This window comes from Pyxicephalus adspersus, chromosome 4, assembly GCF_032062135.1.
Source record: "Pyxicephalus adspersus chromosome 4, UCB_Pads_2.0, whole genome shotgun sequence".
NCBI classification, from domain to species: Eukaryota; Metazoa; Chordata; class Amphibia; order Anura; family Pyxicephalidae; genus Pyxicephalus; species Pyxicephalus adspersus.
Window position 1 is genome coordinate 90,806,916 of NC_092861.1, and position 14,441 is coordinate 90,821,356.

Below are 14,441 nucleotides of genomic sequence, written 5' to 3' on the forward strand. Positions count from 1 at the left end.
CATGCTGACTATCACTTATAATATTATTTTCTGGCAGAAACTCCTCTTTGTGGTCCTTTAACAAACTCTCTAGGACCTTTCCAAATATGGATGTTAAACTAACCACTCTGTAGTTACCTGGTAATTACTTTTTGCTCCTTTTTTGAGGATAGAAACCACATTGGCCCTACGCCAATCCATCAGTACCATGCCAGTGACAAAAGAGTCTCTAAAAATTAGAAATTATAGCTTTTAACCACCCGACCGTTAAACAGACCTTGGTTCGGGTTTAAAAATTTTGCAAAAATCGATAAACCCGAACTTTGCCGGGTGGTTAAATCCCATCACTTACCTGGTCCCCGCTATGATGATCCGTTCTGTTCCAGCGTCAATCTGTAAAAAAAATACTCACCTTCTCCCCGCAGCTCCTCCGGACATGTCTTCTGTCTTCAGTCTTCATCCGGCGAGTGCAGTGACGATCTCCGGGGTTTCCCGGTGAAATTCAAATCGCTTTGCATTGAACTCAATACAAAAAAGCTGTATTGAGTCCAATACAAAGAAATCCTTATATAATATATATATATAATTGTATTATATATATATTATATAAGCTACTGTAATGTATGTTTTATAAAAAAAAAATTATTATTAAATTTTTTAAAATTTTGGACATATTTCGGTGAGTTATGCGGTAATTCGGTGAATTATAAGTAATTATTGAGTAATTCGGTGAATTATAGCCTACAATCTAAAATAAATTTACATGCAAAAAAATTAACACTTTTTGCATTGAAATATGGAAGTTCGGAAAAAATTTGAATACCCGGCGTTCGCGTACGCGTCCCTCTGCGATTCCTGATGATGTCCGTGCGTGCACCCGTCGATGGGGGTTGTAGCGGGAAATTCAAATATTTTGTATTGGATTCAATACAAAGTCCTGTATCCAATCCAATACAAAATAATACAAAATTTATTTATGTGGTTTTGTCTATAGGTATGTGACGTTGGACTGTTGGACACTAGGGAGGTGTTTTAGAAAAATATATTACTATACAGTATACTATAATATACAGTATACAGTATACTGTATATTACTATACAGTATACAAAATATATTACTATACAGTATTTTTCATTTATTTGTGTATTCTTGTTTAAGCTGATTTTTGTGTCTTTTATTTAATTTTATTAAAAGTATTTTTTTTTTCTTTTACATAATTGTGTGTTTCAAACATTTTTTTTATTCATGATATCTACTAGAACCCTGTTCGGACATATTTCTGTTACAGTTACAGGTTACAGGTCTACAATTTAAAAAAAAAATTTCATGAAAAACAGTGGACTGCTTTTGGTACAGAAATCTAGACATCAGTGTAACGCCCAGGTGGTTAAATAACCAAGCTCAGCTCCTTGAGGACACGTGGAGTAATCCATCAGGTCCTGGTGCTTTGTCAACCCTAATTTTTAATTTTGCCCAACTGTTTCTCAATCATATCAATTTTGAGCCATTGTGACTCATTTAAGGCAGTGACATTATGAATTTGGACTTGAGCTCTGCCATTTTCCTTTGTGTACACAGAGCTAAAAAAAAAGTGTTTAGTAAATCTGCCTTGTCTTTATCCCCAGTTACCAACCCAGAGACATCCTTTAAGGGGCCTACATGCTCAGATCTGATCTTTTTGTTAATAATATATTTAAAACATTTTGGGGGGTTTGCCTACTTTTGTTATATTCTTTATAGTTTTCAAATAATGAATGTGATCCTTCATTTTTATATTTTTGGAATGTCCTTGTCTTGTTCCTTATGGCTTTTTTACCATCAGCTGTGAACCACATAGGTTTTAATTTTAGCCTCTTAAATTTATTACCCATTGGAATATATTTTTCAGTTTGCTTTTGTAGAACAGACTTGAAATATTCCCATTTCTGTTCTGTGTTCTTTGAGGACAATATTTTCTCCCAGTCCAAATCACAGAGAGACGCCCTTAATAATGGAAAATTTGGTCTCTTAAAATTAAAAGGTTTTTATCTTTCGTGTTTTTGCTTCCTGTTTACAACTTACATTAAATAAAATCATATTATGGTCACTGCTACCCAGATTCTCTTTTATTTGCACACTTGTTATAAGCTCTGCATTGTTAGAAAGAACTAGGTCCAGCAGAGTATCATTTCTAGTTAGGGCTTCTATAAACTGTACCATAAGTTTATCTTGTATTAAATTCACATATTTCCACCCTTTTGCTGTTCCTGTAGTGCCATTACTCCAGTCAATGTCAGGGTAGTTGAAATCTCCCATGATTAATGTATGAATTAATATGATTAATGTATGAATCCTAAATTAACATATATTTAATTATCCAGGAAGTGTAACGCATGGAGACATTTCAACCAAACTTGCTATGTTCCACTATCACTCAGAAACGCATCAAGACATTTAAACCAAAGTTGCTAGACATATGACTCAGACTCATGTGGGTGCAGCGCCGATCTTTGTACACCTCTGTGGTATATGTCAGAGGTATATTTGCATGTATGTAAGTATGTATGTGTGTAAGTATTGCTCAGTGACAGTGTGTCTTTTGCTTATATTTTTACATACTTTTTTTTGGACTCTTTACAAATTTCCGACCATAATAATGCCTTTGAGCAAACGTAAGGCAATTTGGCCGAGTGCAATCAAAGGTAAAAAAAATGAAACAACACCGTAGACAAGAAAATCACTATATAGCTTTATTTGACTCCTTTTCCTGTATAATAAGAGATTGCAATAAAGATATATCCGGGCAACGCCAGGTAATCAGCTAGATCTGTTTGGCAATAGAGGGACCAGATATTTCTCTGCTTCAGTTTTTATTTTCACTTACACTTTCACTTTTATTTCCCCATCCTAACCATTTAAGTGGATAGTGAATTAGAAGCAGCACATCTCCTACCATCCCTTGGTCATTCTGCTCTCTTTTCCAATCAGTATGATCCTTGCACGTCAGTACAATTTAAAGTGCCCTGATTGCTTTCTTTGCCTTTTTAAGCTCAGCGGTAGAGGAGACTGATACCAAGTCAAATTTAGGTACATGCACTACTTTTATTTTTAATAGTAATCCTCTCCTCTACTCTTTGAGATCTTGAAAATAATTCACCAGTCTCTAATCCTAATCTCAATCTCATCTTTAAACCTGACCACAACCATATCTGTGCATTCTTCTTTCTGCTGGCAAACAATGTAAGGGGGCCTCCATTCCACCAACCATCCATTTGACACTTCTAACCACCAACATAAAAGGAGCAAATCTCAAATGAACATCAGCTTAATGTCATTAATAGTGTACACATGTTGTATAAGAAATTAGAAGTGGTGAAAAGACCAACTGGGAGCACCATTAAGAAGGTATAAATAGTTTTACAATATAAAACAAAATGGAAAAAGAAAAAAAATCAACATCTCACATTACATTAACCTGGGAAAGTAGCAAAAGGAAGAATAGTGCATAGCTGCATACTTGTTTTCCCAGTTGCCACCTATTGGATCATAATTGTGTCTGAGAAATCGATACCTACTTATTGGATCTGTAAGCATTTAAGTATGTTTTTTGGAGGCCTCCTTCAACGCAGTTTGTGGAGAGCCCATTGTGTTTTTAGTGGCACAAGCAGTGCTAATATACTACATCATAACGCACTATTCCAGCATATTCCTGCTGACCCAACCTGCAAGAACTGAGAGTTTTCTCACTCTGAGAATATGCTCATTTCTGCATATTGTCCAGCAAGAAACCAAAATGATGAGGTTAGGGTATTTACAGCCGGCAATACTGTATATATACACTCTGGTGGTGATAATTTTGTATGGAGATAATATATGCAGAAGTAATGTTAAAGAGGAAGTAAACTCAAACCTTACCCAAAACAAAAAAATCCACACCTTCAATCCCACGGAGCAGTCGATCGATCCAGAGGTCTTTTTCATCGGGTTCTGCGTCGTCCCGGCATCCGTCTTTGCGCCATCGAAAAAAAACAAGCAAACAGAATTTTGAACCTACATTAAAGTGATATTTACTCTTTTATGTAAAGTGAAAATTCTGAGTTTATGTACACTTTAATTTAAATCTCTAATGTGCACATTTATTTTTATCTATTATCCAGTGCTATTCAGCCTGCTGTGATGTTGCATGTATTTTAATTTTCCTCCTCCCGATTCCACCTGTGATTTCAGTCTTGCTCCAGTAGTCTAAACACTCACAATCCCTGATCCAATAGTAATTTTAGTTCTGAAAGTGTATAGTGCAATTTAGGAGGAGGAGGATGTGCTGTTTGCAGGGAAACAGCTGTGCAAACTTTTAGCACCATTAACGCAAATACAGTGGTACCTTGGTATAAGTCCTTAATCCGTTCCAGATCTTTGGACTTGTACCAAAGAGGACTTAGAAGAGTCAAGTGCCTACTAGGATGGTGCTGAGAAGGGAGGAGGAGGAGATGTTATGTAATTCACAGAAAGTTATAGCGGGTTGTTCACTGAATGGTGGCAACTGACATACTGACACTCGCGGGCAGTCGTAGCTTTCTCTCTCTCATTTTGACCCATACAAGTTCTAGCACAAAGGTTGTAGACCAAGCAAGATTTTTTCATGTCCAAACAGGACTTATACCAAGTTGGACTTATTCCAAAGCAGACTTATACCGAGGTACCACTTTACTATGGTTATAAGAGATGGTAGTGTAAAATTTTCAGCTGATTTATTAATTATCTTACATAAATTAGTTGATTTTAATACTGTCATTAGCCATTTTAAGTGGGTTGGCGTAGCCAGCATGCTGGACAATTGCTGTACTATGTTTTTCTTCATGCTACAGTTTCCCACAGTTCGATTACAACTATTGAAGAACATGAAGTACCTTCTCCTAAACTACACACTCATTTAGCATAAACTAATTCATTTTCTGAAAGAAAAAAATTCTGGGGTGCCAATAATGAAGGAAAATTTCCTGTTTCCCCTATCCCTTTTCTTGAAAAGCTGTATCTTTACTAAGTTTCTATTAGCTTAATAATAATACAGATCTTAAGTAACAAGATATTTAATAACAGAGAAAAGAATTACCAAGTAATTGAGAGTGAGAGGGAGAGATTTGGGGCAGTTGTCCCTTTTTATATCTCCAGGACCCCTGGCCACCTTCAGCCACACCAATGCATCCACCACTTACTCAGGTGTCCTCCCACTTCCGGAAACACACTGCTCCCAGGTGCCCGCTGATATTCTCCAGTAGGTGTCACTGTTGTATGGAGGGCAAGTCCTCTGACTCAGCTGACCAGCTGAATGGCTCCTTTGGGTGTCATCAGATAACAGCGAGGTTTACACACCTGGCAAGATATTTGGAGAAGTCCTTGAAGTAGATTTCTCAATGCACACCCCCCATACCCAACAACTGGTATGGTATGTCCTTCTTGCTCACAGAAATGTTATCTCTTTTGTGGTTGCTTGGTTCCAACCTTCAACTGGAATCATCCTGTTAGTTTTGTCCCCAGGGGCCTTTCAGAGTCAACCCCCCCCCATCAAGTTCCACCAACAGCCAGTTTGAACTCATCATCTCCAAAAAGTATTGTTTATGAGTGCCAATTTTATATCATTCATGTTGTGCCCTCAAACATTTTCTAAACAACACAGAGAAAAGGATAGATAGATAGATAGATAGATAGATAGATAGATAGATAGATAGATAGATAGATAGATAGATAGATAGATGATAGAGAGTTGGCCAAATCAAACATACTTATTTAAAAAACCTATAACTATAGGGATAGGCACATCAGAGGAAAAGTACCAGAGAGACAATGAGTTAAAGTTCATCTTTAGGGAATATTGTTTGCACTAGTAGTGGTTTTTGCAGTCTGTGCGTAATCATATATTCCAAATAGCGAGAACCTTTTATAGGCTAAAAGCTTTCCACAGATTTATCATTAACATCTAAATGCTAATGGTTCTAAATAATTCAGCATGTCACTTAGCCCATGTCCTTGCTGCCTCTGACCTTTATTGCTCTTCACCGAAGAACACTTCTCTGTTTACATCTACGTTTACATGCTAGAAATCATGAAAAAGAAAAAAAAAGAAGACTTTTATTGTTCTGCTTTGCGTTGGGAGATTTTAGAGGGTCTCTTATAGTACACAATCTAAATTTAGAAGGTTATCTCTTTAGAATCAGACCATGTGCTGGCAAATTCTCCTTTAATAATCCTAATGCAGAATACCATCCAATCACAGTGCTGCCCTTCCCTGATACCTGATGCCAGCTCTCTGGTAATGTAGGCCACCGTAACAAATCCAGGGAGATTGAGTTGGACTGATAGTATAGCCTAACCGCGTTTTTTTTTTTTCCCCCACTGTTGTTATTAACACAGAAGAACTTATACCAATGATCATTAGCTCTCAGGCCTCCAGCTGTGTCAAGGCAGGCGAAGAGAGGGATTGTGGGAAAGTCAGCACCTTGTGAATTGGAATTTAGGGAACATAAGCTTTAGTTGGGAGAATGCGGTGGCTCCTGGACAGCAGCTGGAGAAAATTTGGACATGCAGGCAGAGGCAGCTATGAGTGGATGACAAGTGAACCTGGACTGCCAATAGAAGAAACAAAGCTGCAGGTAGGAAAAGACAAAACATATGTGGAACAGCTACTAAATAATAGGAAAATATTCTTCAATTTGTATTGTTTAATAAACAGCAATATATAATATTTTATCATTTTAATAAGTACATTTGCTGCATAGATACTATGATACTTTGTGCTACAAAAGGGGTAAAGTATAAAAATATACAATCAAACTAAGAAAAAAATATGAATACAAATAAATTCTACTGTAACCATCATAAGCTGACGGAAGTAATGGTTTTATATTTTATTTATTTAGATATAAGACATAATATACATTAGTGTTATATATTTACAGCATGCACAGTTTTAGTTTAAATTGTACCCTGTTCTATTAAATCAGTTATTTTTTCCAGAAAACCAATGATTTTGTATTTTAACTGGTCTAATATCAGGCTAAACAACATTTCTGGAAATATTTATTAAGACCAACGTTTTAAAGTTAAACATGATAAATGTACATTTAAAATTATGTATTGAAGGATGTATTCGTTTATCTGCAGAGACTTGCTGAGTAGTAGTTATTTTGGATTAAACATTGATGACCATCATAAATGTCTGAATAATGCTTTATTATATAGTAAACTAGTTTGGTTGCATGGGATTTTGGAGAACCATTTGACTATTTATTTAAAAAAATATATAAATAATTTATTTCAGGGGGTTTCAGAGTGCAATGTAATGACTTATTTGTAGGAACTTAGTCACAGGCTAGAGTTGGGGTGTAGTGAATAATAAAGCAATTTAGGTGTTCTCACACAACTCCCAATCTGGAAATAAAAACAACAGAAAAGAACAAATGAATGGTAATAAAATGCTAACTAAAATTGTATGCATAGGTATATATATAAAATGAACTTTTGAGTTGCAACAAAAGTAGCAAAATATTTGTTTTAAATCAAAAATGATAGCTTGATAGACCAATTTTATGATCTATCATTATTAATAGCTATCATTATTCTTCCATTGAATTGTAATCTATACAAGTGACATAAACATATAGTGGGACTGTATTTTATAGCCACGGCCTAGAAAGTATGTTCATGCAGAAATCTTGAAGCAGTATAATACATACAACAGATTGCACACTAATGCAGAATATTAAAGGATTACAAATACATAGAATAGTATCTGTCCAACAAGTGTTCTGGCCACAATATTATTTAACTCAAAGTATAAATGAATAAAATTAAATAAAATGTGGATGTTTGAAGTTGTTCAATAGATGCTAAGAAAAAACAAATAGCAGCAAAAATAACAAACAGGATAACCGGCCGTATTTTATTTTCACTCAGTGTCTCGGGAAGACTGACAAGAATAACAATCAATACTGTGTGTCTGCCTGGAAGGGTGAAAATCTAAAAGCAGAACAATCTGATAGCCGGAGAGATATAATGTTGAAATTGACAAAACTACCATGGCAAAAATAGATATGAGGAAACCATACCAAGAAAAGAATCATAAATAAAATAATACCAACGAGGCTGTATGTGGACTGTATGCTTAGGGAAGGATTAAAGCCATCGGTTTATCTTCCCTATTTAAAAGTCCTGTATGATGTGAAAATGTTTTAAAATGACATGTATATTCACTTGTATAATGCTCTTATCATAAACTGCAAAAACATTCAGCAGGGCATACCAATCTGGTGGGATTACAAAATATACACAGACAGAATATATCATAAAACAAGGAAAAAGTATCATTGTCATGGTATAATTATCCATAGTACACTCAAAAGAATCTCTCTGCTGCCTTACAAAATATGTATATTACTGATGTGATAGCCAAGCAGTAGTCCATAAAGTTCTATTAAAAGCTGCTTAAAAGACTCTTAGGGGTTTATGAAGCAGTGATCTCTTTTTATTATTATTATACAGTATTTATATAGCGCCATCATCTTACCCAGCGCTGTACAAAGTTCATAGTTGTTTCACTAACTGTCCCTCAAAGGAGCTCACAATCTAATGTCCCTACTATAGTCATATGTGGTTAATGTAGTCTAAGGTCAATTTTAGGGGAAGCCAATTAACTTAACTGCATCTCTTTTGGAGAATGGCAGCAATTTATTCTCCACCTGTAAATGTCGTTGAAGACTCACTTCTTTATAAATAAACCCCTTAGTATATCCCCTCTTTAACATGTCATGACAGCTGCTCTTCCTAGTCAGTACAGACTGGTTCAGATTTTTTCTTTTGGTCAGCAGATAACATAACATATGGGTTTTCATTTTATATTTATGGCAGAGATTTTTCTTAAATAGTTTAGACTATGTGATAGTTGGAGTCCAGTAATTCTTAGAATTAACATACTATTACTTGTTGTATTTCGGTTCTGCTGTTACTTCCTGTCTACAAGCATCCACTCCAGCAATGGCTGCAGGGCAAGTTTTCTCAGCAATAGACTATATCTATGCAATTTGTTTTGGCAATGCTGCTTTGTAGTCACAGTTGGGGGACCACCTGAAATAGCTGGGAAGGAAAGAGCATTATCACTTTATGGGTACTCTTCGGGTATGCCTGAAGGACCTTCATGGAAGGATCACTATATAAGTGTGCATGGAAACTGCAGATTTAAAATTTTTTAATATAACATGGTAAGATTTTTATATCATGTTTATGCCTGGGTTTACTTTTACTTGAAAAAAAAAATCCCCCAAAAAATAAAATCACTAAAATCTCAAATAAACATTTATAAATATACAGCTTTTCCTAAAATATTACCTTCTGACCAAGTAATGAAGCTTCATTATCTGGGCACTTACTGGTATTGGGTGACAACTATCTCCTAGTTTTGTATTTCAACATTTTATTAGGTTTTTGACCAAAAAAAGAATAAAATAACAATTAATAGAAAAAAAAACAGTGCAGAACGTTCCGCCCGCATGCGAGTTTACAAGCATCTTAACATGGGAAAATAAACACTATCTCCTAGTTTTAATTGCCCATTATCACCCTATCCCCTGAAAGAGACTACAACTAGAAATGCTGAAATTCATTGTGCAGGCATCATCCACTGTTATTACTGAAAAAGAACTAAACAGACTGGAGGTGATCAGCACCCCTATGGAAAACAAAGAATAAAAAAGTTATTGAAAAAACAAACCTGTCAAAGGCTTGTGATAAATAGTGCTATTGAGAAGTCGATGTTTACACCTAATTTTCACAGCTGCTGTCTAGGGATTGCTGGAGAGCTGTGAAAGGAGACAGGAAGTTAAAAGAACCAAAAACAGCATCTAAGAAAAGTACCCCTGGATAGCATAGAAGGTAAATTAAACAGGTTACTTTCGCTGAATTTATTTTAATTAGACTCAGAACCCATGTAACTTAATAAAGTAACTTTGTCACTTTTAACTGTTAGCTAAAGATCCTATAAAATTCAACAGTTGCTAACCCCACTTCGTGCAATGTGGTTTCTTCTTCTTCCCTCTATGTCTCTACAGTACATATTCGTAATGTAGGGTTGATGAATTGAGCCACTGAGTATGGCTGGGGGGACCAGAATTTCAACACCCTTGGTAGTGTCAAATTTTGACCGATCTCTAGTCAGCAGTTTTTTTTTAACACTGCAAAGATCAATAACACGGGCATTAAATAACATTAAATAACAGAGTGGTGCTGTTTTTTTCATAGGGACCATTTTATTTTGAAGTAATATTTTACCCACAAAGTCTCTTTAAACGAATATGTTGATATCCCTGCTTACAATAAAAGGCAGTTACTGGCAAAAAGAATAATAAATCAATGAACTCCTAAATCTAAGTGTTGGTATGAGTCAGATTTTGCAGAACCCTTCACAAATGAGTGGTTCATTCTTTTTTTCTGTTGTTGTGCAACAAATATTAGTTTATAAACAGGTGTACATGCATTACTCTACATTGCACAATGTCAATGGTACAGTTTTTCCTTAAATTATTCTTGTTTGGGGCAACAGTGGAAAAGAACAGAGTTCACAAGGTTTGCACCATCCTTCATGCCCCAGAGGGCCTGTGGGGGACTTACTCATGACTACTGTCCACTAGAGGGTCCAACACTTAAATCTATCCACAAGATCAGGGGTGTCAAACTAAAATACACAGTGGGCTAAAATTAAAAACTTAGACAAAGTTGTGGGCCAAACTTGAAACTGAAAAAGCATTGCTACTACAATTTCCTGTGTCTTTTAAACAGTCGAATGCGTGCCCATGCATAGGCACAGAGGTCACTGTTCTATAGATGCCAGTTACATAGTTATATAGTAGGTTAGGTTGAAAAAAAACATAAGTCCATCAAGTTCAACCACTAGGGAAATAAACATATCCCAGATATAAAACCCTATGGTTTGCTTGAGCTACCCCTTCCACCCCTTCTCACTCTCGCTTGCCTGTTTGATAGATCTGGTCAGCAGCGCTGTGAGCGTGCAGCACCTGTCAGTGACAAGTATCAAAGCAGATATCCACGACACAGGACACAGAGAAAAGGGGTGGACATAGAGAAGGACAAGGTGTGCCACTGCATGAGGGCCCTGGAACCACCTCAACCAACAGGTACCCCCATGGGGGCCCCAAGTCAGTTCTGCACAGGAGCCTATTGTTGGCTTTGTCCTCCATTTACAGATAGAATGAAGAATACAGCTAGAAGCCTCAAAACAAAGCATACAAATAGTATGGGGAAGAAGAGGGCAAAAAGAACCTTGTCAGGGTCCACAGGTGGGCAGCTAGTGTGTGGGTAGCTATGGGAAATAATACTTCAGGAGAGCATCATCAGGATGTTTTCTGGCCAGAAATGGTCCTACCGTGTTTCCCCGAAAATAAGACACTGTCTTATATTTTTTTTGGCTCCCAAAAACACACTAGGTCTTATTTTCAGGGGATGTCTTATTTTTCCATGAAGAAGACTACAGTACACATTTATTGTTGAAAGTCACTCATGATCACTCATGTGCAGGCTTTTTACTTTCAGTTTGGCTCAGGAATAGACACGCCCTGCAGCCAGCATCAGAGACACACACGCTGCAGCCAGCATAAAGGACACACACGCAGGATCAGAAATCTGGAGCTGTCTCGGTGAGTACTTTTTTAATTTACCGGTATGTATGCTTTTATTAACTTTTTCTCCTAGGTCTTATTTTCGGGGTAGGTCTTATATTAGGGCAGGTTTACAAAATAGTTCTAGGTCTTACTTTCGGGGTAGGTCTTATTTTCGGGGAAACACGGTATATAGCCCCTTACCGGTGAGACTACAGTGATTATGATAAAAAATCTGTGATATATGTCATAGGTAGATAGGTAGAGTTTTCCAATCACTGGACAAAGTAACTAGGGTTGGACTGGGGTACTACAGAAAACTCTGTATTACAAACTAAAATGATAAGCATGCTGTGTGCCATCATTTTATCACTAAACTACATTTTAATAAATTTTACCTTAATGACATATAATGAGCAGGGGAACTGGTAAAGCAGTATAAGTGTGTGGTCTTTTTATATTTGCTAACATGCTGCACATTGTTGTGGATTTTTAACAGCAATATTAAGTTACTTCTTAGATTGAAAGCAGGACCCTTTCCTCCTCTTGTGTAATTGCTTGTATCTGTCTGCCATTTGCAACCCCTATTTATTGTACAATGCCGCATAATATGTTGACACATTGGTAAAATACAGTTTAATATTATTAATAATAATATTAATAATAGGTCTAATTTCATCCATAGTGTTGAGCTGTACATTGGTAATAATACTTTGTGCTGTGTACTTTATATTTCCTAACATAGTGTACCTTCATAAACATTGGTAAAATATGCTAATATACTTCTTATTTCTTTATCCAGAGCAAGCATCCCAATGAAATCAATTCCACCAAAGAAGACTTACAGCCATTCTTGTGCATCATACTCCCTACAACTGCATTGCTGGTGATAGGGTTCTTTGTGCTGTTCCTTTATCGGAGGTGTCGACGTAAGATCCCACAAGGTCAAATCTTTGCCATAGGTCTTCAGGAGAACCTTCCAGACAGGGAAATTGACTTCTTTTCCACATTACCCTGGAGCTCAGAACCTTTTCAGTACTGTACACTGGTGCCAGATGCCTCTTTTCTTACTATATGTTTACCTCCTCCATATGAAGAAGCAATTCTGAAGACATCAAGTGACTCCTGTATCAGTATTTATCAGGACCCAGTGCCTCCGTATGAGGAAAGACCACGCAGGTCAAGTAAATAATGTTACGACATTGGAATGTAAAGTAGATTTTACAAGAGGACTTCAGCTGGACCTGGAAGTCCAAGAACTTTCTTTAGAAGCTTGCAATGTAAGGGCTTTTTATAATATATAACAGGTTGCACAAACTGGAAAAGTTTTTTTTATATATGACTATAAGCACAACAACATAGGAGTACAATTTAACAGATTACAATATCTGTTTTGGCCTGTAGCAAATATTCAGGTTCCATCCGAGGGCTTCCTTTACAGCTATGTAAATGTAGCAGTTAATGCAGCCAAGATATCTAACCAAGAATAGCAAAAATTTGTGTTCTGTAAAATATATTTATTTTTAAATAATATCATATGGCTATTTATATAAATCGCAACAAATGGCATAATGCATAACCACCAAGCTCATAACTTAAGGCACTTTTTGATTCTGCTTGCCCTAGGGCCCCATATTATATACATGGAATGTTATGCCAGTATTTTTGCTACTAATATAGATATGAAACATTCTCATTTACAAGAGTGATTATCACTGGGAATCATGAGCATCATTATTTTATATACTGCTACCACTAACTATTAAAATTGCATGATCATCCTGTAACATCAACTCCCTTAATACCAACTCTGAAACTATAAAACTTTGTAGGTTTCTCAGCTTTATTTCAAATAAATACTACACAAATATAAAGAAAATGAATTTCAATTTTATATTAGTTTGGATATTTTAGGATACAACAATTATCTAATATAATACAGGTATGACATTGGTATGTTTATTTCCTGAATTATTTATCTTCCCTTTTAAAAAGGCACTCAGTAATGATCAGAAAGGTTATTTTGTACTTGTGATGTTGACTGATGGACATAATAAAGATATTATCAATAACCTCAAAATGTAAAGTCTTACCTGCATGTTTTTTTAAGCTTGATCTACTCCACTATTTTCTACCATATTTATTACTACATGCTATGGTATATTTTCCACTACTTTCAATTGACGTATATTACAAGGATTTCCATGTTATCTGCATCATGCCTAGACTAATGCCATGCAAATGTTGTTTTTATAATGCAGTAGTAATTTTGTAAACCTTTAGAGTATCTCAGTTATTATAAATAGTCCATTTAAAAGACCATTTATTGGATATGTACCTTTTTTTGCTACAGTAACGAACAGTATATTCTTTGTGAATTTGTTGTGGGTTGTGTATCGGCAGATAGTGTAGTAGCACCACAATGTATTACTGCACACTCATATACACATTAAGGCAAGTCAGATGATGTCTCCATTAACCATCCAGTATTTAAGGTACAAAATCAGTAAAAACACAGAATGAGTGTGGGTGTTCAGAATTACTGTTACTGTGAGTTTCCTGCAGGCTTTACCAATTACCATAGCACATGAATGCACGTTGTTAAATTATAATGCATTGCATGCCCTTTGAACTATGGCTAGCAAACTTAAAAAGACATCAAATATGCCAACTTATTCAGTATAAAAGGGAGGCACAGATAATGATGATGTCAGTATATCTCAAGCTACATCCTAGTATCCTGACACCAGCCCCCTCCAAAGACTCCATAATGCTTTCTCTGGTACAATAATGGGCTTTCTGTTGTCAGTGAACCATAATTA

General features: G+C 36.0%; 1 protein-coding gene across 1 annotated transcript; it reads left to right on the plus strand.

Annotated features, from left to right (window-relative positions):
• The first annotated feature begins 6,316 nt into the window (after window positions 1-6,316).
• SMIM28 (small integral membrane protein 28) lies at window positions 6,317-13,693 on the plus strand. The gene is made up of 2 exons (XM_072408957.1): window positions 6,317-6,606; window positions 12,422-13,693. The coding sequence occupies exons 1-2, from the start codon at window positions 6,496-6,498 to the stop codon at window positions 12,809-12,811; spliced, it is 501 nt and encodes a 166-aa protein (XP_072265058.1). The 5' UTR covers window positions 6,317-6,495; the 3' UTR covers window positions 12,812-13,693.
• The last annotated feature ends 748 nt before the right edge of the window (window positions 13,694-14,441 follow it).